Raw genomic sequence first — 21298 nt, forward strand, 5'->3', positions numbered from 1 at the left:
ATTGTGCAGAAATGAATAGATTAACTTTGAGGATCAAAGAGACGATTCAGAATATTTTAAGATATGGGATCAATTTTACCATTGGTTAGAAAAAAGATATAGATAAGCAATTGATAGTTATGTAAGAAAATGGTATAATTAGAACAGGGGTCTCCAGCCTTGGTCCCTTTAAGACTTGTGGACTTCAACTCCCAGAGTTCCTCAGCCGACTCTGGGAGTTGAAGTTTACAAGTCTTAAAGGGACCAAGGTTAGAGACTCCTGAATTAGAATATTGTACTTGTGAAAAAATTGTAATAGATTAAATTGAAATGAAAAAAAAAGAAACAACAATAAGAGGGAGCCATGAAGAAAACACCGAGATGTCATACGGAAAAAATGACTGATGTATTAAATGTTTATTTATAAAATAATTTTTTTATTAAAAAAAAACAAAGCGGAGGTCAAAAAAGATGACAGTTACAACTATCCAATTCACCCTCCCTTTTTTAAAAAACTTGCATCCGCCATCTTTACTCTCTCCTTCCCGGGTGGTTGGCCAGACATACACACAAAACCAAACCTGTACTGCAGAGAAATATTTCCTAACATAGAAATGGCTATTAAACTTCCCCATGGTCTTTCTTCAAGTGTAGCGGGGGAGAAGGGAATAAAAGGAGGTAGTTTTGGTAGGAAAGGGAGAGAGAGGGAGAGAGGAAGGGGAGACGGATGGAGAAAAGTGGAAGATAAGGATAGGAAGTTTCATCCAAGAGTGAACTGAGAACTGACGAAGCTTCTTGAATGAGTAGCGAAATCAGTGGTGGGTTTTAACATTTTTTTACTACTGGTTCTGTGGCTGTGGTTTGGTAGGCGTGGCATGGCTTGGTGGGCATGGCATGGCATGGCTTGGTGGGCGTGGCTTGGTGGGCGTGGCAGGGGAAGGATACTGTAAAATCTCCATTCCCACCCCACTCCTGGGGGAAGGATACTGCAAAATCCTCCCGATCAGCTGGGACTTGGGAAGCAGAAAATAGATGGGGGTAGGGCAGGGGTGAAATGCTCCCGGTTCGGACTGGATCACCTGATCCAGTAGCTATGGCGGTAAGTGGTTCGGAGAACCGGTAGCAAAAATCCTTGCCACCCCCATGCCCAGCTGAGCCGCGCGATCATCAGAGGTTTTTTTTTTTTTAACTTTTAAAAGCATTTTTTCTTTGGCTGAAAAAATGCTTTTAAAAGTAAAAAGAAAAGCCTCTGATGATCGCACGGCTCAGCTGGGATTGTCAGAACCTTCTAAAAGCATTTTTTCTACAAAAAATGCTTTTAAAAGTAAAAAAAAAAAGTTGGCCACACCCACCCATATTACCCCCACCACCAAGCCACGCCCACAGAACCAGTAGTAACAACTTTTACATTTCACCACTGAGGTGGGGCCAGTCAGAATTCTTACTACCGGTTCTCCGAACTACTCAAAATTTCTGCTACTGGTTCTCCAGAACTGATCAGAAAGAACCTGCTGATGAAACCCACCTCTGAGCGAAATGTCTTCAAGGAAAAAAACCAAAGGAAGTCCTGTAGCCTTTTGAGAAAGCACCTTTGGGATCCCTCCTGAGAGCCTCTCCCACTTCACAGGGACCCCGAGGCCTCGGCCACCCTCTGCTCCTCCAGGAACCCAAGCACGCTTCCCTCGACCCAGTTTGCACGTTCCCTTCCCACAGGAGAAGGGCCGATGCCTTTATTTCCTTTTCTCTTTTTCCACTTGGTTGTAAGCAGGGCTGAAGAGCACCAGGAGCAGCATCAGGAGGGGAACCACTAAGAAAGGAGCAAAGACAGCAGAGAGGGTCAGGCGTTCCCCCAGAGTCCTTGGGCTGGGGACTTGGGTATTAGAGAAATCGGCAAACAGGATCTGGGCCAGGCAAGCAACTGCCGCCGTAATTACGTGGGTTGCGTAGATCACCATGGGAGTCCGGATCCACTTGCAATTCCCTGCATTTAAAAGAATTTTTTTTTTTAATTGCGGCAGACCCAGGTCAAAACTCCATAGATGACTTCTTGATTTGCATCGAGATATAAAATACTGCAGATTATGCCATAAGGGAAAGATAAAAGTTCCCCTTACACATGTGTACTAGTTTTCCCGACTCTAAAGGGCGGTGCCCATCTCCGTTTCAAAGCCGAAGAGCCAGCACCATCCAAAGACGTCTCCGTGGTCATGTGGCCGGCATGACTCAACCCCGAAGGCACACAGAATGCTGTTCCCTTCCCGCCAAAGGTGGTCCCTATTTTTCTACTTGCATTTTTTTAAAGTGCTTTCGAACTGCTAGGTTGGCAAAAGCTGGGACAAGTCACGAGCTCACCCCGTTATGCGACACTAGGGATTCGAACCGCTGAACTGCCGGCCTTTCGATTGACAAACTCAGTGTCTTAGTCACTGAGCCACTGCGTCCCTTTGTGCCATAAAGGGGAGGCTTTTTGTCACCATTTCAGGACAGGAAGATAAGCCCACCCAGGCTATCACCAGTTTGCCCAGTCCAGCATGTGCACCTTCTGAGCCTGATGGTTCCCATTAACATTTCCCAAACTTCAGCTCTGCGTGGGAATCCTTGCTGCCTTCTCTCCAGGAACTCTGTCTCTGTCTCTAGCCCACCCTGTCCCCAATCTCCAGCCAGTCCCATGCCCCCAAACAAACCCCGATCCATCTAAACTGGTAAGTCACCTTTCCAGAAAGCATAGGTAGCAATGGGGAAGAAAATCAGTTCTGGAATGGCTTCCATGTACAGGAAGGAGCGGAACCAGGGCTCGGGATTCCCCATTAGTGGATCCTTGAAGGTAGTTATGTACCAGGTAAAAAATTGGGACAGCTTAGGGATATAAAAGACAGGTGATCAGTGAAAAGGAGGAGGAAGAAGAGGGGGGAGGAAAAAGAGGAAGGCACCTGAGTCCTTAAAAGTCTTTAGAGATTCTCCGTCAACCAGGTCATGGTTGTCCCAAAGGTGCTTTTTTTCAGGAGGCAACTGGATTTCTTTGGTTTTTCTTTTGAAGACGTTTTACTTCTCATCCAAGAAGCTTCTTCCGTTCTGAGTCCACCATTCAGTCAGAACGGAAGAAGCTTCTTGGATGAGAAGCGAAATGTCTTCAAAAGAAAAAAAACATGAAAGTCCAGTTGCCTCCTGAAAAAGCACCTTTGGGACACCTCTATAATCTTCTATCCATGGGGGCGAGGTGAAGGACAGACCTGGCCCTCTATTGATTTTTTAAAAACTATTAACTATATCTGTTATTTTTGTCTATCTAAATCAATCAATCTATGAATCTGTCAACTAGGTAATGTTAGGCTCAAGTCCAGCTTCTTTTAGAAAAGAATAGAATTCTTTATTGGCCAAGTGTGATTGGACACACAAGGAATAATTTGTCTTCGGTGTATATGCTCTCAGTGTACATAAGGAGAATAAAATACATTCATCAAGAATAAAAAGATACAACACTTAGTGATAGTCAAGGTTACTAATAAGCTATCAAATCGTACTAGGAAACAAATAATATAGTTGAAAGATACAAACAACATGGTTATAGCAATAAGTGGGAGGAGATAGATCATTGATCCAAGAAAAAATGGCAAAGTCTCTTTTTAAAAGCAGAGTCCAGGGATGAGAGGGATCAGCCTATAAGACTCCAGGAACAGGTGAAATATAGATTTTATCTTAGCTCACATAGAATTATTGATTGGTCAAATTTAAATAGCCACCCATCTCATACGCAGAGACTCTTGGTGGCGTACGACAAAACTAAGGGCGAAAACGTTTTGCAAAGCCCTCGAAACCATAAACCAAGATCAAACACAAGGAATGTGTTGATGTAATCGTTGGCTCCAGAAAGTTCATTCCAATAAATCCAACATGCTGCAAGATTGCTGGAATCTAGCCCAACAGGCTTACTTGTAAAACCTTTAGCGTGGTCCGATTTCTTTACTAATCCCAGAGGGTGGGAAAGCGCAGTCTTAAAAGTAGCCCCCACCTTCCTAAAAGATCCTTGGTCATCCAGACAGGGGCCAGAGAACAGGAGCTAGACAGGAGCTACTCTGAGGTCTTCAAGCTAGACAGGAGCTACTCCGAGGTCTTCAAACTTGGCAGCTTTAATAATCATAATCATAATCATAATCATAATATCAGAGTTGGAAGGGACCTTGGAGGTCTTCTAGTCCAACCCCCTCCCCAGGCAGGAAACCCTACACCATTTCAGACAAATGGCTATCCAACATTTTCTTTAAAATTTCCAGTGTTGGAGCATTTACAAGCATTTACAGTGTTGGAGCATTGTTCCACTGATTAATTGTTCTAACTGTCAGGAAATTTCTCCTTAGTTCTAGGTTGCTTCTCTCCTTGATTAGTTTCCACCCATTGCTTCTTGACTTGTGGACTTCAACTCCCAGAATTAAGCGGGGTCTTAAAAGTAGCCCCACCTTCCTAAAAGACCCTTGGTCATCCAGACAAGCTAGATAGGAGCTAGACTCCGAGGTCTTCAAATATGGCAGCTTTAAGACTCGTGGACTTCAACTCCCAGAATTAAGTGGGGTCTTAAAAGTAGTCCCACCTTCCTAAAAGATCCTTGGTCATCCAGACAGGGGCCAGAGAACAGGATCTACTCTGAGGTCTTCAAGCTAGACAGGAGCTACTCCGAGGTCTTCAAACTTGGCAGCTTTAAGACTTGTGAACTTCAGCTAGACAGGAGCTACTCCGGGGTCTTCAAACTTGGCAGCTTTGAAGCTAGACAGGAGCTACTCCGAGGTCTTCAAACTTGGCGGCTTTAAGACTTAAGTCCACAGGTCTTAAAGCTGCCAAGTTTGAAGACCTCCGAGCTAGATGATCTCACGCAACTTCCTCCCATTCCCCAAGGAATCCCGGGTTTTTCAACCTCCAAACGGCCAGGCAAGACCGCCAACTCGGGCGTAAATGCTTTCGCGAGGCGGATCCCCGACGCTTGAGCTTGGAACGGTTGCAAGATCTCGGGGGTTCCTCTCTTACTTAAGCCGGGAAAGTAGACTTCAGGCCACAACGAACGCACATCGAGGAATAGAATCAGCGAGATGTGAGCGAGGAAGTAGAAGACGAAGGTCCACTCGAGGACGCGAACCGCGGACATCGCCTCTTGCTTGCTTGCCTCTCCGTCGGACTGGCAGGTGCTGGGAACGAAAGGCTGGCTTTTTTCTTTACCTTGCGGCTCTTCCCGAAGGGGGTGTGGCCTCCTGTCCTCTGGCCCCTCCCAGTTCTCAAAGCAGATCCCCCTTTTTTGGGGGTGGGTGGGAAGGGTCTTCGCTAAAGTCCCAAAGCTGTTTTTTTCAACAGGCAGAGCTGGACTTTCTGGTTTTTCTTTGAAGTCATTTGGCTTCTCCTCCAAGAAGCTTCAACTCTGACTTCACCATTCAGTAGAATAGAATAGAATAGAAAATATGGAATGGAAAAGAATAGAATAGAATAGAGTAGAGTAGAATAGAATATTGAGAATGGAATGGAATAAGAATTAGAAATAAAAATAGAATAGAATAGAATAGAATAGGATAGGATAGGATAGGATAGGATAGAATAGGATAGGATAGGATAGAATAGGATAGAATAGAATAGAAAATATGGAATGGAAAAGAATAGAATAGAATAGAGTAGAATAGAATATTGAGAATGGAATGGAATAAGAATAGAATAGAATAGAATAGAATAGAACAGAACAGAATATAATTTTTATTGGCCAAGTGTGATTGGACACACAAGGCATTTGTCTTGGTGCATATGCTCTCAGTGTACATTAAAAAAATGTGTTCATCAAGAATCGTAAGGTACAACGCTTAATGATAGTCATAGGGTACAAATAAGCAATCAGGAAACAATATAAATCGTAAGGATACAAGCAACAAAGTTACAATCATACAGTCATAAGTGGAAGGAGATGGGTGATGGGAACAATGAGAAGATTAATAGTAGTGCAGATTTGGTAATAGTTTGGCAGTGTTGAGAGAATTATTTGTTTAGAATAGAATAGAATAGAATAGAATAGAATAGAATAGAATAGAATAGAATAGAATAGAATAGAATAGAATAGAATAGAATAGAATAGAATAGAACAGAACAGAACAGAATAGAATAGAATAGAATTCTTTATTGACCAAGTGTGATTGGACACACAAGGAATTTGTCTTGGTGCATATGCTCTCAGTGTACATAAAAGAAAAGATATGTTCATCAAGGTACAACATTTACAACACAAATGATGGTCAATATATCAATATAAATCATAAGGATTGCCAGCAACAAAGTTACAGTCATACAGTCATAAGTGGAAAGAGATTGGTGATGGGAACGATGAGAAGATTAATAGTAGTGCAGATTTAGTAAATAGTTTGACAGTGTTGAGGGAATTATTTGTTTAGCAGAGTGATGGCCTTCGGGGAAAAAACTGTTCTTGTGTCTAGTTGTTCTGGTGTGCAGTGCTCTGTAGCATCGTTTTGAGGGTAGGAGTGATGGCATTCGGGAAGAAACTGTAGGAGTAGTGGAAACAGTAGGAGCTGAAGAAGCGTCTTGGCTGAGAAGGGAAACGTCTTCAAAGGAAAACCAGAAACTCCGGTTGCCTCTTGAAAAAAAGCATCTTTGGGACAACCATGACCTGGATGACTGAGAATCTCCATAGACGTTTTCGCTAAAGGTCTTGCCGGGTGCCCTTTTGTTACACACACACACACACACACACACACACACACACACACACACCCCAAGTACATCAGGAGGATTCCCTGGCCATGTGGACTGAGCATCTGAGGATTGCTCGTTTAAACCAATAGGAAGAGAAAAAAATTCCCACGAGTTTAATCCACTTGTGCGGTCCCCATGAATACCTCTTGTAGTTTTTATTTTATTTTATAACTTATTTAACAAATGTATATGACTGCCCATCTCACCCCAAATGACTCTGGGTGGTGTACAATAAAATCAGAAATTAAAACATGTTAATAGTAAAGGTTCCCCTCGCACATATGTGCTAGTCGTTCCCGACTCTAGGGAGTGGTGCTCATCTCCGTTTCAAAGCCAAAAAGCCAGCGCTGTCCGAAGACATCTCCGTGGTTATGTGGCCGGCATGACTCAACCCCGAAGGCGCACAGAATGCTGTTCCCTTCCCACCAAAGGTGGTCCCTATTTTTCTAGTTGCATTTTTTACGTGCTTTCAAACTGCTAGGTTGGCAGAAGCTGGGACAAGTAACGGGAGCTCGCCCCGTTATGCGGCCCTAGGGATTCGAACTGCTGCACTGCTGACTCTTCAAATGACAAGCTCAGCATCTTAGCCACTGAGCCACCACATCCCTGGGTAAAACAAGTTTGTTGTTGTTGTTAGTTGCGAAGTTGTGTCCGACCCATCGCGACCCCATGGACAACATTCCTCCAGGCCTTCCTGTCCTCTACCATCCTCTGGAGTCCATTTAAGCTCATGCCTACTGCTTCAGTGACTCCATCCAGCCACCTCGTTCTCTGTCGTCCCCTTCTTCTTTTGCCCTCAATCTTTCCCAGCATTAGGCTCTTCTCCAGGGAGTCCTTCTTTCTCATTAGTTACAAATCCATTAAAATAAATAAATAAAATAAAATAAAATAAATAAATAAATAAATAAAATAAAATAAATAAATAAATAAATAAAATAAAATAAAATAAAATAAATAAATAAATAAAATAAAATAAGCATAGATAAATCTAGACCAGATGGGACAAGGTTGGAATGCTTTTATAAGATAACACCTCTATTTATCGGAATCCCTGCGCCTGAGGGCAGGACAAGAAGGAAGGGCTAGAAATTTATCCAAGGGAGCTCCAACCTAGAATTAAGGAGGACAGCAATTGTCAGTGAGAACAATTGATCAGTGGAATGGGTTATTACCTCCAGATGTTGTGGGTGCTCTTATCACTGGAGGCTTTTAAGAAATTGGGACTGTTATTTGTCCAGAATAGCAAAGGGTCTTCTGCCTGAGCAGGGAGTTGGACTAGAATAGGAGTCCCCAACCTTGGCAACTTTAAGCCTGGAGGACTTCAACTCCCAGAATACCCCAGCCAGCAAAGCTGGCTGGGGAATTCTGGGAGTTGAAGTCCACCAGGCTTAAAGTTGCCAAAGTTGGAGACCCCTGGACTAGAAGACCGCCAAAGTCCCTTCCAACTCTGTTGCTGTTACTAAAATGTTTCTCCTACACTACTCTACCCCTTGGAGGTCTCCTGGTGGTTCCCAAGCCAATTACCAATCCAGATCTACCCAGCTTTGCTTTTGAAGATTAGTGGAGGTCGGCTAGGGGTTGCTCGGAGTGAATTTGCCCCTAATTTCAAATGCTAACTAGGTCAAAGCTGTATATTAGGGCACGAGAAAGGAAGGATGTCAGATCCCTTCAATGCAATATTTGAGTCAATCTGATACAGTGATTGAAGAAATTCTCTAGGACAGGGGTGTCAAACTCGCGGCGTCATATTGTCATCACGTGACGTATCGTGACTTTTCCCCTTTGCTGAACCAGGGATGGGCGTGGCCAGCACGTGACGCATCCGGGCCGCAACACGAGTTTAACACCCCTGCTCTAGGAGGCAGGGAGGCCGAGCTGGTCCTGCCTTTAGGCATGAAACCAGCTGGCTCTTCTGTGATCTGACCTAGGCTTCCTGAGACAGTAACAATCACGTGCTTAGTTCCAAAAACCCTCTTTTTATTTCAACGGCTGTGAATTATGTTCATTTGCAGCCTGTAATGAGTCCCAAGCAGTTTGTGAATAGCCCAACAGTCTTTCGGGATAAGGCTGATAAGCACCCACCTTTATCTCCCTTGACACGCTGCCAAAGACCTAATTGGCAATTAGCTTTGAGCACAAAATCAAAACAGAGCTTCAGAGTTTAAACTGACCAGAACGAACAAAGTTGCTTCCTGCAAAGGCTCAAGTCTCTTTGTTCCATCTTTATGTCTTATGGGAGGGGCCAATCATCTCCAAGCCTTACTCCAAAGTCGCCCCTTTTGTCTTAACTGTTTTTGCCTTCTGGCAGCTCTGCGCATGTGCGCACTGGGAACAGGATCCCCCTATTCCTCTGCCTCGCTGACGTCAGACTCTGGAGGTTCCAGAGTCAGCACATAACTCCCAGATGGCCCTGACCCCATCTCTGCCTCCAGTGTAGAGCCCTCGTCCGAGCCTTCCAGGACTAGCCAATTGTCCTCCCCAGTGTCTGACTCTGCTGCCAGCTTCGCAGGCTGCCGGCAGACCACAACACAGTCCTTCCCTCTCAGCTCCATGAAAAAGGAAAAGACAATCGTTTCTGAAAAATGGATCCAGGCAACACCAGGAGTGAAGAGTGACCTGAAGGGTTATGTAACCCTGTCCCGGCCTCTCAGATGTGATCAGGTCTCCTGATTCTGAACCAGCCTTCCACCTAGATGTGCATGCAGAAAAAGCAGGGCTTTCGATTGCATGCCATTTTGACTTTTTTGACCTCACCCCCATGGAGTGGGATTAAAGTTGAATTCAGGCGCCTTCCTCTTTCTCCTCCCCTTCCTGTTCCTCCTCTCTTTCACTGGCCATGTGTGTGATCTGTTTCTGGCACGCTACCTTCTCTCTACCGAACATCACCCTGATAGAAGCACAGTGGGTAAATCGGCATTTCAAAAGATAGTCAATTGTTCCTTGAAAGCATTTTATTTTCTTAAAAAGTGAGGAAGGTGCACAAACCCAGTGAGAAATACAGTTGAGTGATCAAAACTCTCATTATAAACAGCTGCTAAAAAAAAAAAAAAAGAAGACGACTTAAATACAAGAGTTGCTCCTTCCTTCTCATCCTTTGGAAGCACATCCAATCATAAACATCTTCCCAGGGAACCTGTCAACCGTGGTTTTCGTTACTCCACGAACCACAGGGCAGGTTGCTTGGGGACAATGAAAATCTCCAACCGGATTGGAGGGGAGATCTTGCAAGGTGTGTTGTCCTCAGTCGATGCTTTCACAGCCTGTCCAAATTCCATGTTCTGGAACAACAGGAATGGGTCAAGTTCTCTTGGTCGGTTAGTTGCCATCAATTCTTGGCCTACTTCTGGAAGATAAATTGGTCGATGAATTCATTCTGGTCCGCTTCGATTTTGCACAGTGTTTGATACTCCACTCGGTACCTGAGGAACAAGGAGAGCAAAGAATGAGCTGGCTGGGCTGAAGACAGCTTGAAGGATGATTTTTCAGCTGGGAAAAAGAGCCCCGACAGGAACAAGAGCCGATGGCTTCCATGTGTTCACATTCTTGAGTTATTCAAGAAGCATCGGAATATTTTAGGGCAGTGATGGCTAACCTTTTTAGCCAGTGGGGGAGAGTGTGCAGGGATTGTGTGCGCACGTGCCTACACCCATAATTCAATGTGCCCCCCCCCCATGCATGCATGCATGACCCCCTCCCACGTGCTCCCCCCGCTTTTGGTACACGATGGCAGGGTGGGCCCAGTAGGCCTGTTTTTCGCCCTCCCCAGGCTCCAGAGCCTTTCTTGGAGCCTGGGGAGGGTGAAAATGGCCTTCCCCACCCCCTAGAGGCCCTCCGGAGGCTGGAAACAGCCTGTTTCTCAACTTCCAGTGGGCCCAGAAGGCCCGAAAATCAGCTGGCTTGCGCGTGCATGCACGCTGGGGTGACCTAGGGCAAAGCTCGTGTGCCCACAGATATGGCTCCATAGATTCGCCATCACGGATTTAGGGAGTAAAAAAAAACCCTTCCAGAATTCTTTTGAATTTTTCGGCAGCTGTTTTATGACAACCGGCTCCAAGAACATAGAGAAGACCATTCCCTGATGGATGCAGGGGATGACCAATCAGGATGACTCTGGGCAGATGAAGGAGGAAGAAAAGTGTTCCAGGAGTGTTGGAAGGCCATGCAATTAATTGGCCCTTTGGAAAAAGGAGACAGCAGTATTTGGCATTTGATGTACATTTAGATTTAAGCGCTTTAGAAAAACCTCCAGAGATAACAGTGATATCAATAGAAAAGTATATATGTAGCTCAGAGTTGGGATCCTCGGTGCACTCTTGTTTATATATAGTAGCTTGTCCTGCCAGTGTAGGTGGGGGTGTGATTTTTCTCATCAGTTTGTTGATTACAGTATTGTTTCCTGCTTACTCGTCTGGTGTTAATCCCTGCTTATCTAGATGTTGGTTGCTGGAGCGGATGAGGTCTGGTCTTTTAGTTTCCTTCTTAGGTATTTTTTACTGTCTCTTTTGACTGGTGTGTAAATGTCATTTATCTCTATGTGTTTATTGATGGCCGAACAGGTAGAAAACCCCACACTCATTCACAATGACGATGCTGAAATGTCTGCAAGCAAACAACCAAGTTCAGAGAGCACCAAGGATTCCATAATGATTAGTCTTGGAGGAGGGGGCTTGCTTCCCTCCTCAAATGCTAAATAACCAGCTCCTCCCAAAACGTAAGCGCTCCTGCTCTGTCCGATCTGGCAAGCAAAATGTACACAGGGAGAGGATCAAAAGAGTCAAGACGGCAACGAACCCATGGAAACAAACCCTTTCCCCCCCATTTACGCAATGCATGTGAAAGAGGGGAACCGATGCTATTACGATAATGTGATAAAGCAAGCCACTTTCTCTAACCTGGGGCCCTAACAGGTTGGGACAGCATCTGGCAGAATTCCCAATGTTGTGGTTGAAATGGAAAAAGTCAGAGAGAAGGCTTTAAAACATAGCCTCATCTTCTTCTATTAGTCTTTCCCATAAAAGCTAATTACATCCTGAGCCACGGTGGTGCAGTGGTTAGAGTGCAGTACTGCAGGTTATTTCTGCTGCCTGCCGGCTGCCTGCAATTTGGCAGTTCAAATCTCACCAGGCTCAAGATTGACTCAGCCTTCCATCCTTCCAAGGTGGGTAAAAGGAGGACCCAGATTGTTGGGGGCCATAGGCTGACTCTGTAAACTGCTTAGAGAGGGCTGTAAAGCACTGTGAAGCGGTATATAAGCCTAAGTGCTATTGCTGTCTTCCTTGGGATTGTTGTTGCTGTTGTTAGTTGCGAAGTCGTGACCGACCCTTCGCAACCCCATGGACAGCGTTCCTCCAGGCCTTCCTGTCCTCTACCATCCTCTGGAGTCCACTTAAGCTCATGACTACTGCTTCAGTGACTCCATCCAGCCACCTCGTTCTCTGTCATCCCTTTCTTCTTTTGCCCTTAATCTTTCCCAGCATTAGGCTCTTCTCCAGTGAGTCCTTGGGATTACTCGGAAGCAAACTCCACTCAGCAGTGGCGGAACACTGCGCATCCATCCTTTGCAGAAATATCTTTTGTGACTTGCCCCCACCCCAATTAAAAACAACAACAACAACAACAGTATTTTCTTTAAGTAGAAGAGAATCTTGGGCAGGGTTTCTCAACCTCAGCGACTTTAAGAAGGGTGGACTTCAACTCCCAGAATTCCTCTGACAAGGTTGAGAAATATTAATATAAGATAACAAATCTCATGAGACTGGCACCTAATTGTGTGTGTGTGGGGGGGGGGGCAAAGACTGCCAAATTTTTGCATGATTTCAGATCACTTGGAGGGGGGGGAGAGATGTCTGGGGACAGAAAGAAAATAATATCCCTCCACGATTTAAGGATCAGATGCTTTAAGGACAGGAGACCTACTGGGGCTTCCGTTTTTGTGCCCAGGAAACCTAGGATGTGCTCAGCATGTGTTTGGAAATTCCTTTGCCGATTCCTAACCTTTCCAACTGCGTCTTCTTCTCGGCGATTAATGCCTGGAGTTGTTGCTGTTGAGCCTCTCTTTGCTTTGCTATGGACTTCAGTAAGTTACGGGCCCCGATTGCCTGCAAAAGAAGAAGCCTTTATTTTTATTTTTATTAAAAAAAAGTTATTAAGCTTTCTTGCAATCCTTCTAAATCAGGGGTCTCCAAGCTTGGTCCCTTTAAGACTTGTGGACTTCAACTCCCAGAGTCCTTCAGCCTGTTCTAAATGGAGCCAAAATGGTTAGAGCTGCTCCACCTCTAGAGAAATCTGTTGATCATCCATTGGTAAGCATCAATGTATAGTATAAAAAGGTAAAGGTTCCCCTCGCACATACATGCTAGTCGTTCCCGACTCTAGGGGGCGGTGCTCATCTCCATTTTAAAGATGAAGAGCCAGCGCTGTCCAAAGACGTCTCCGTGGTCATGTGGCCGGCATGACTAAATGTCAAAGGCACACGGAACTCTGTTACCTTCCCACCAAAGGTGGTCCCTATTTTTTCTACTTGCATTTCTTACGTGCTTTCAAACTGCTAGGTTGGCAGAAGCTGGGACAAGTCACGGGAGCTCACCCTGTTACGTGGCACTAGGGATTCGAACCGGTGAACTGACAACCTTCCAATCGACAAGCTCAGCATCTTAGCCACTGAGCCACCACGTCCCTGCTATATATATATATATATATATATATATAGGTCTTTGGTTGTTCGGGTTTTCTCCCGTGTAAAATTGGAAGTGTCTTGGCGACGTTTCGACGAAGTCTCATTCGTCATCTTCAGGCTTCAGCTTCGTGCTTCTGGGAGCAAGCACGAAGCTGAAGCCTGAAGATGACGAATGAGACTTCGTCAAACGCCGCCAAGACACTTCCAATTTTACACGGAGAAAACCCAACAACCAAAGACCTATATACAAACACCGTGAAAACCTCAGAAAACAAATATATATATATATATATATATATATATATATATATATATATATATATATATATATATATATATATATATATATATATAGTATAGTCCTCTTTTAAACGAGCTAAGCAGGAAGAGTTGATATTATGCCATGCATGCATGACAAAATGACAGTATCTCTATAGGCCATTTTTTTTCTCAATCTTAGCAACTTTAAGATGTGCGGACTTTGATTCCCAGAATTCCTCCGCTAGCATGGGAAATAAAATAAGGAAAACTTCATGCTAGTGGTTTCATGATTCCCTTCTGGGTGGTAGACGCTATTTCAGCATATATTTGAGTGGTAGTTACACACTATGTGACCACCAGGAGGCAGTGTGCTGTCTGTTTTTATCCTTATTGGGCCTCATCTGCTTCCTGATGGTCAAATAATGTCTACCAATGATTGGTAAGCAAAGACACTGTGCTATGGATGTTGCCCAAGTGAATACCACCTTTAACTGACAATTTGCAACTAAAGGTAGTCCTTGTTTAGTGACATAATTAGGGACTGGCAACTCCATCATTAAGTGAAATGGCCACTAAGTGGGAAATCATGTGACTGCAACTGTGCTTTCCTTTTTTTCACTTGCCCATAATTTGGAATGGTCACTTTGGCATTGGGGTAAATTAGCAAGAATTAATGTTTGTACTTAATTCATTGGAGAGGAAGGGATTACAAGAGAGTAATCAGGCACACAATGGGGAATACACATCAAAAGCAATGCGGTGGTGCCAGAAAATGTGAGCATGCTATGCAAACAGCCCAGAGTATTCCCCATTATGTACTTGCTTACCAGGGGCGGGTTTCAAAACCCGTCGCTTATGCACTCACACATGCAAAGCTTCCCCTGTTGCTTACTCTTTTTAATCCCTTTTTCTCCAATCTCTCTACTTTGCAGGGGAATGGGTGAAAGAAAAAAACAATAGGTTAGGTACAGGAGACAATGGATTAACTGTAATGGTTATTATGTGACTGAGAGATGCTACGCTGCTCATAAATGCAAGTGATAGTTATAACTTTTTTAGTACCATTGCAACTAAACAAGGCAATCAGAAAAGGTGACTACCTGTACACAATGGCAAAGGACACAGAATACTTCTTGCCGTCTTTAATTTTTATAACTGATTACATTAAAAAGAAAGTGAAAACCTTTTTTTAAAAAAATGACGGACACCTTGTTGATCAGTTAATCTCCCAGAGCTATTTTTGAGAAGTAATCCTATTTAGTTCAGGCGGGGGTGGCTTACTTCTTGATAAATGCTGTAATTTAAAAACATAAATGTACTTTGGAATATATCCTTTTTAAAAAACGGGTTATTCTTATTTTAAAAAAACATATAATTCAGCCATAAAAAATTACTGTGTTTTCCCGAAAATAAGACCCTATCTCATATTTTTTTTGTCACCAAAAATGGTACCAGGTCTTAATTTTTTTTTTTGGGGGGGGGGGGAGAAATGTCTTCCACTGACTCACCTCGCATGCGGCGCCTCCGGCCTCTTTTTCGCTATCAGAGGCCCTCAGGAACTTCTTCGTCCAGCAAGGCTTTCCTGAATGGCTCTGCAGCCGATAATGGCTACGGAGGCCCTTCAGGAAAGCCTTGTTGGCTGCAGAAGAAATGGGCCGAGGTATGCGAGGCCTGGCTGCAACTGTCCGAAGGTAAGTAGTAGGGCAGCTCCACAACCACATCCCCACCCTAGCTTAATTTTTACCTGTGGACCCTGGAGTGGGACGGGTCTTAATTAGGGCTTATTTTGGGAGTAGGGCTTATATTGGGTGCACCAGTGGTGGGTTTCCAATTTTTGTACTACCGGTTCTGTGGGCGTGGCTTGGTGGGCGTGGCGTGGCATGGCATGGCTTGGTGGGCGTGGCAGGGGAAGGATACTGTAAAATCTCCATTTCCACCCCACTCCAGGGGAAGGATACTGCAAAATCCCCATTTCTTCCCGATCAGCTGGGACTCAAGAGGCAGAGAATAGATGGGGGTGGGGCCAGTCAGAATTTTTACTACTGGTTCTCCGAACTACTCAAAATTTCCACTACCGGTTCTCCAGTAGGTTGCATGTATCTGGGATGCATGTATAAAATTAAAGCTAGGGCTTACTTTCTGAGTAGGCTGTATTTTCGGGGAAACACGGTAGAGAGAATGACTACTCATAGATCAGACCTAAAACATTAACAGCTCTTTTTACTCAAAGGCTAAAAGACTTTTTTTGTAGGGGCGGGGGGAAGAATGAGGGCAATTGTCCTTCAAATTAGAGGTGGGAAAAATTCTTTTATCACACTCCTTTACCTTAATCTTCTCGTTTTCTGTGGCTTTTGCTAGCTGATCTACAAGTTCAATCAGGTTGCCCACTATTTTTTTAAATTCGGCAATTTCTGTAAAAAAAGGAAGAAAAAGAAAAAGGGTTACATCCAAATCATCAGAAAAGAGACCGTAGAGTGAATATGGCAATTTCTATTATTATCTTTTTTTAGAGCGCTAGGTCATAATCCCTCATTTTGGATTCATTAAAGCGCCTCTGACAATTTGTTCATCCAATCAAACAGGGACTTTTAGAAAGGCATAAATCTCCACCAATGCCCACAAACATGAATATATTCTTCTGTACATAGGCCTACACAAGCACAAAAATAGATGTCACAAAGAGCTGCTCCCCCTAAGAGGAAAGCCTTTAACTTGATTTTGGAGATCACGATTTAAGATAACTCTCATTTTTGTAAGGCCCACCAGCCACGACAATATGAACCCCTGCCCATAGGAAAGAAAACACCCATTTCCCACATAAGGAGAGAGATCGCTCATGGGCAGGCTACTAGGAACTTCAGAAGTAAGAGCTGAAAGACAGGAAGGGCCTGGTAGCAGTTGATGGGACCATATTTGGCCACAGTTCCAAACCCAGCCGGCCACAATATTCTCGGGTCCCAGAGGTCTTCATCTCTGTCCTGGTCTAAATGAGTCATTTCTACATGAAAGCTGGATCAGCCAGAAAGAAAACTAAAAATGTGGAGCCAGTTATGGCAGCTTCCAGATGGGCTAAGCTAGGGGTTAGATGCTCCCAGTTCGGACCGGATCGCCCGATCCAGTAGCCATGGAGGCGGGTGATTCGGAGAACCATTAGCAAAAATCCCTGCCCCTCCATGCCCAGCTGAACCGCGTGATCATCAGAGGTTTTTTCTTTTTTTTTTTACTTTTAAAAGAATTTTTTCTTGGGCCAAAAAAAAATGCTTTTAAAAGTAAAAAAAAAAAAAAGCCTCTGATGATTGCGCGGCTCAGCTGGGATCGTCAGAACCTTTTAAAAGTATTTTTTCTACAACCTCTTCAGGGAACCTTTTAAAAAAAGCTTTTAAAAGACTCTCCTGGCAATCCCATCTGACTTGCCTGATCGCCACAACCTTTTTAAAACATTTTTTCTACAACCTCTTCAGGTTGTAGAAAAAATGTTTTTAAAAGGTTCCGGCGATCAGGCAACTCAGCTGGGATCATCAGAACCCGTTAAAAGCTTTTTTTTCCCTCTGGCGATCCCAGCTGAGTTGTCTGATCATCACAGGCTTTTAAAAGCATTTTTTTACAACCTTTTGGGTGGAAGAGATTGTAGAAAAAATGCTTTTAAAAGTTAAAAAAAAAAGTTGGCCACACCCAACCAGTCACATTACCCTCACCACCACCAAGCCACGCCCACAGAACTGGTAGTAACGAATTTTACATTTCACCCCTGGGCTAAGCTACAACCATCCCTTGCTAAATCACATCTGTGTGAACCAGGCCTCCAACATCATCCTGACTCTGCTACATGGAGGAGCAGCTCTCTCTGCTATCAGCCAAGAAGACTTACTGTCTACAAACAGTTTGCATTCCTCTTTCAACTCTGTGGTTTGTTGGGCCACCTCTGGATCCAAAACCCTCAGTTTGTTCAGCTCGTCGAAGTGGAGACCTGCCTCTCCTAAAATGTCTTTTGCCATTATAAGCTCTTTTCAAGTGGCTGGAGAAACATCAAGATCCCGTTCCAGAAAGGAAGAGAGAGCAGGCCTCTGAAAATCAAGACACTGAGGGTATTTTAGGAGTTCTACCAAATTTTGTAAAACTAAATAAGCAACCTTTCCTGCGAATGAAAAAAAAAACAAAAAACAGGCAATACCTCCAATTCCCTTTTAGCAAATCTAGTTTTAAAATCACCGTTCATAATGTTTATTATTGTAGATGATTATTCACAAAGAATACTTTTCTTTTGCAACCTTGCAAATGCCATTTTCCCCCCCCAGGGTTTCCCTCAATAAGTCTGGCCGCAAAGCTTATTCCAGAACAAATGTGTTTAGGACTGCAGTTTGATTTGTGAGGGTTCTGATCCTACAGGCAGGTTTACTCGGCAATGAACAAGAGTGATGTTGTCAGCCGTCGCCTTATGCCTTGAAGTTGTGAAAAGTCCGAGAGATGTTTACTGCTGAGAAAACGACAAGCTGGACCACTTAAAAATACATTGTGAACCTATTTTTTTTCCCTGGGCTTCAATCCCCTTTTGTTGGGAGGATTGGGGCAAGGGGATACCCCAAACTGGTAAATTTTAAAAACTTTAATTATTGTGATGAAGGGAGATTGCTATTCCCAGGCGGGTGGCGGGGGGGGGGCCCTCCACACTGTTTTACTATTCAAAACCGCAATTTTTCATAAACTGGAGAAGACAAAATAGAGAACTCTTTAAAAATGGGGCTCTCATTCAGGAAACACCAATACTTAAAGCTGCCCCCCCCCAAATCTGGTGTCTTCTAGATGTGGGAGCCTTTGACTCCCAGAATTCCTAGCCAATTACAGTAATAGAATTCTTTGTTTCCATTTAAAAAAAGGACAAAAACAAAAACAAAAAGGAAATATTAGAAGCAAGTGTCAATATTTCTTTTTTGTTTTTTTTCCTGTCTTTTTTTTAAAAAAAATCTGTTTAATAAAAATTATTTTTTAAAAAAGAATTCTTTGTTTCTAGGAGCCACCCGACGTCATTCTCTACCATCGCTCCCTTGCAGTTAACATTTAATGGCTGCTCCTGAATCTGGAGGCTCCATTCTGAGACATACAAGTAAGCAAGCGGCCTCCCCTACCTCCTCTTCTTTCCCACCCCGCCTTTCCTTGAATCCCTCCCTGCTTACCTGCAGGGTCCCTAAAAGCTTCCCCGGTAGCCCAAGCTCGCCGCAGCTTCTCGCTGCCACGGCGACAAAAGAAGCAACAACAGCAACCGCCGCCGCCGCCGCCTCTGCCCCGCCCACGCGGCTTAGCCCATGCGCTCGTGGGGGGGAAGGAGAGCGCCGGCTTCGCTTGGCATTCTGGGAATCGTAGTTCGGTGGGAAGAATCCAAAGCGGAGGAAGCGGAGGGGGGTCGCAATGAAGCTGAAAAGAATAGACTAGAATAGAATTTTTTATTGGCCAAGTGTGATTGGACACACAAGGAATTTGTCTTGGTGCATATGCTCTCAGTGTACATAAAAGAAAGAATAGAACAGAACAGAATAGAATAGAATAGAATAGTGTTTTTTCTTCATTTTGTTTTTAAGGGTGAAAAGCTTAATAAAAATTATTTTAAAAAAAGAATAGAATAGAATATAATTTTTTATTGGCCAAGTGTGATTGGACACACAAGGAATTTGTCTTGGTGCATATGCTCTCAGTGTACATAAAAGAAAAGATACCTTCATCAAGGATCATAAGATACAACACTTAATGGTAGTCATAGGGTACAAATTTAACACTTAATGATACAACACGTAATGATAGTCATAGGCTACAAATAAGCAATCAGGAAACAATATCAATATAAATCGTAAGGATACAAGCAACAAAGTTACAGTCATACAGTGGAAGGAGATGAGTGATAGGAACGATGAGAAGATTAATAGTATGTAGATTTAGTAAATAGTTTGACAGTATTCAGGGAATTATTTGTTTAGCAGAGTGATGGCGTTTGGGAAAAAACTGTTCTTGTGTCTAGTTGTTCTGGTGTGCAGTGCTCTATAGGGTCGTTTTGAGGGTAGGAGTTGAAACAGTTTATGTGCAGGATGCGAGGGGTCTGTAAATATTTTCACAGCCCTCTTTTTGACTCGTGCAGTATGCAGGTCCTCAGTGGAAGGCAGGTTGGTAGCCATTGTTTTTTCTGCAGTTCTAATTATCCTCTGAAGGCACAAAACAGATGATCTCAGAGAAGGGCTTTCGATCTATGACTGCAAAGATCCTATGCAAAATTCATTTGTTTGTGTATTCAATTTATATAGCCTCCCCTCTCAGCCAAGTGATCTCAGCAGTTATAGTAACAGTAGCAGAGTTGGAAGGGACCTTGGAGATCATCTAGTCCAGCCCCCTGCTCAAGCATGAGACCCATTACAGACAAGTGGCTGTCTAGTCTCTTTAAAACCTCCAGTGATGGAGCATTCACAACTTCCGGAAGCAACCTGTTGCAATGATTAATTGTTCTCAGGAAATTTCTTCTTAGTTCTAGGTTGCTTCCCTCCTTGGTTAGTTTCCATCCATTGTTTGTCCTGCCCTCGGGTGCTTTGGGAAATAAGTTGCCTGCTTCTTCCTTGTGGCAGCTGAGAGTTGTAGTTCTAAAACTACAACTAGGAAGCTAGTTGTAGGAAACTAGGAAACAGTTAAAAACAATTTAAAACAAAACAAGAAAATATAAACACACAGCAGCCAAAATAGCGACCCAAGTAACAGTAAAGCCAAGAAACTGAGTTCTTAACATCTATAGGTGCTCCTGTAAGCATAGTGCCGGTCCCATCAATGGAGCCCTTTTCTCAAGCCACATCACAATGAGAGGAAAACACGCTTATCTGAAACCATAGTTGAATTCACACAACACAAATAACCCGGTCAATTGAAAACCTATCTGTAGCAGCTGTGATTGCACAACATGAGAAATCTGGTTTGTAGTGTTTGCAGCTTAACATGTTTTTTATTTTATTTATTTATTTGTCGAGTACGTATTAGATAATATATATAAGTATAAGCATGTATTGAATACACAAAATGAATACAATTAAAGGGAAAATTAGGATAGGGACAGTAGGCACGCTGGTGCTCTTATGCACGCCCCAATTTTATTTTCTGACCGTGTTGAGTTAATCCGAAAAGGGTTTAATTCAATCAGTCGTTTAAACGTGTCAAGTAGAGTTTTGTCAAGAATATAAGGCTGGAGTCCTAACTGATATTTTCTTAAACCAGGAACAAAGCCCCAATCAATTCAAGGTAACTCAATTTTGAGTAGCTAAAAAGGGTCACGGGTAAAAAGTTTTTTTTTTCCCAGATTAGAAAAGTTGAAATCTTACACATTATTATCTCGATCAGCCTTAAGAAAAATATTGCCATATATCCTCCAGATGTGTTGATTGGTAATTACAGGAGTCGAAATTCAACTCATACGGATTGTTACCGATTTCTTTGAATGAGTAAAACGCCTTTGCCATCATTTCCACAAAGCGCTCGATAGCTCTGGCTTCGACCCGCCTGCCTGCCTGGATTGGTGAAAGACAGAGCCGTGGCTTGTCGGGAGATGTAGTTCCAAGTGACCTTCGACAGCGTCTATATCGGGAAGGGACGCCGGCGCGCGGGGCGTGTCGGGAGTTGTAGGCTGAG

General features: G+C 43.6%; 2 protein-coding genes across 3 annotated transcripts; both read right to left on the bottom strand.

Annotated features, from left to right (window-relative positions):
* Window positions 1-1359: 1359 nt before the first annotated feature.
* Window positions 1360-5182, bottom strand: LOC131188744 (sigma intracellular receptor 2-like). The gene is made up of 3 exons (XM_058164255.1): window positions 5000-5182; window positions 2691-2835; window positions 1360-1960 (listed from the first exon to the last, which is right to left on the bottom strand). The coding sequence occupies exons 1-3, from the start codon at window positions 5111-5113 to the stop codon at window positions 1710-1712; spliced, it is 510 nt and encodes a 169-aa protein (XP_058020238.1). The 5' UTR covers window positions 5114-5182; the 3' UTR covers window positions 1360-1709.
* Window positions 5183-9644: 4462 nt separating this feature from the next.
* On the bottom strand, window positions 9645-18947 carry IFT20 (intraflagellar transport 20). Of its 2 annotated transcripts, none has more exons than XM_058164256.1 (5): window positions 18820-18947; window positions 17517-17783; window positions 15974-16059; window positions 12706-12809; window positions 9645-10130 (listed from the first exon to the last, which is right to left on the bottom strand). In XM_058164256.1, exons 2-5 carry the CDS (start codon window positions 17641-17643, stop codon window positions 10049-10051), a joined length of 399 nt encoding a protein of 132 aa, XP_058020239.1. In that variant the 5' UTR covers window positions 17644-17783; window positions 18820-18947; the 3' UTR covers window positions 9645-10048. The 2 variants fall into 2 exon arrangements, with proteins under 2 accessions (XP_058020239.1, XP_058020240.1); XM_058164257.1 differs by having other exon boundaries at window positions 17517-17712; window positions 18820-18929.
* Between the last annotated feature and the right edge of the window lie 2351 nt (window positions 18948-21298).

Source organism: Ahaetulla prasina, chromosome 1, assembly GCF_028640845.1.
Source record: "Ahaetulla prasina isolate Xishuangbanna chromosome 1, ASM2864084v1, whole genome shotgun sequence".
Classification (NCBI taxonomy): Eukaryota; Metazoa; Chordata; class Lepidosauria; order Squamata; family Colubridae; genus Ahaetulla; species Ahaetulla prasina.

What these genes read in the sequence shown, in the direction of transcription:
- IFT20 (XM_058164256.1), bottom strand. Translation starts at nt 17,643, where the DNA reads ATGGCAAAAGACATTTTAGGAGAGGCAGGTCTCCACTTCGACGAGCTG. An exon ending in ATGCAAACTGTTTGTAGACA is followed by an intron (nt 16,060 to 17,516) that starts GTAAGTCTTCTT and finishes CTTTTTTTACAG; the next exon opens with AAATTGCCGAATTTAAAAAA. An exon ending in AAGAAGACGCAGTTGGAAAG is followed by an intron (nt 10,131 to 12,705) that starts GTTAGGAATCGG and finishes CTTGTTCCTCAG; the next exon opens with GTACCGAGTGGAGTATCAAA.
- LOC131188744 (XM_058164255.1), bottom strand. Translation starts at nt 5,113, where the DNA reads ATGTCCGCGGTTCGCGTCCTCGAGTGGACCTTCGTCTTCTACTTCCTC. An exon ending in CTGAAGTCTACTTTCCCGGC is followed by an intron (nt 2,836 to 4,999) that starts TTAAGTAAGAGA and finishes TATATCCCTAAG; the next exon opens with CTGTCCCAATTTTTTACCTG. An exon ending in TACCTATGCTTTCTGGAAAG is followed by an intron (nt 1,961 to 2,690) that starts GTGACTTACCAG and finishes TTTTAAATGCAG; the next exon opens with GGAATTGCAAGTGGATCCGG.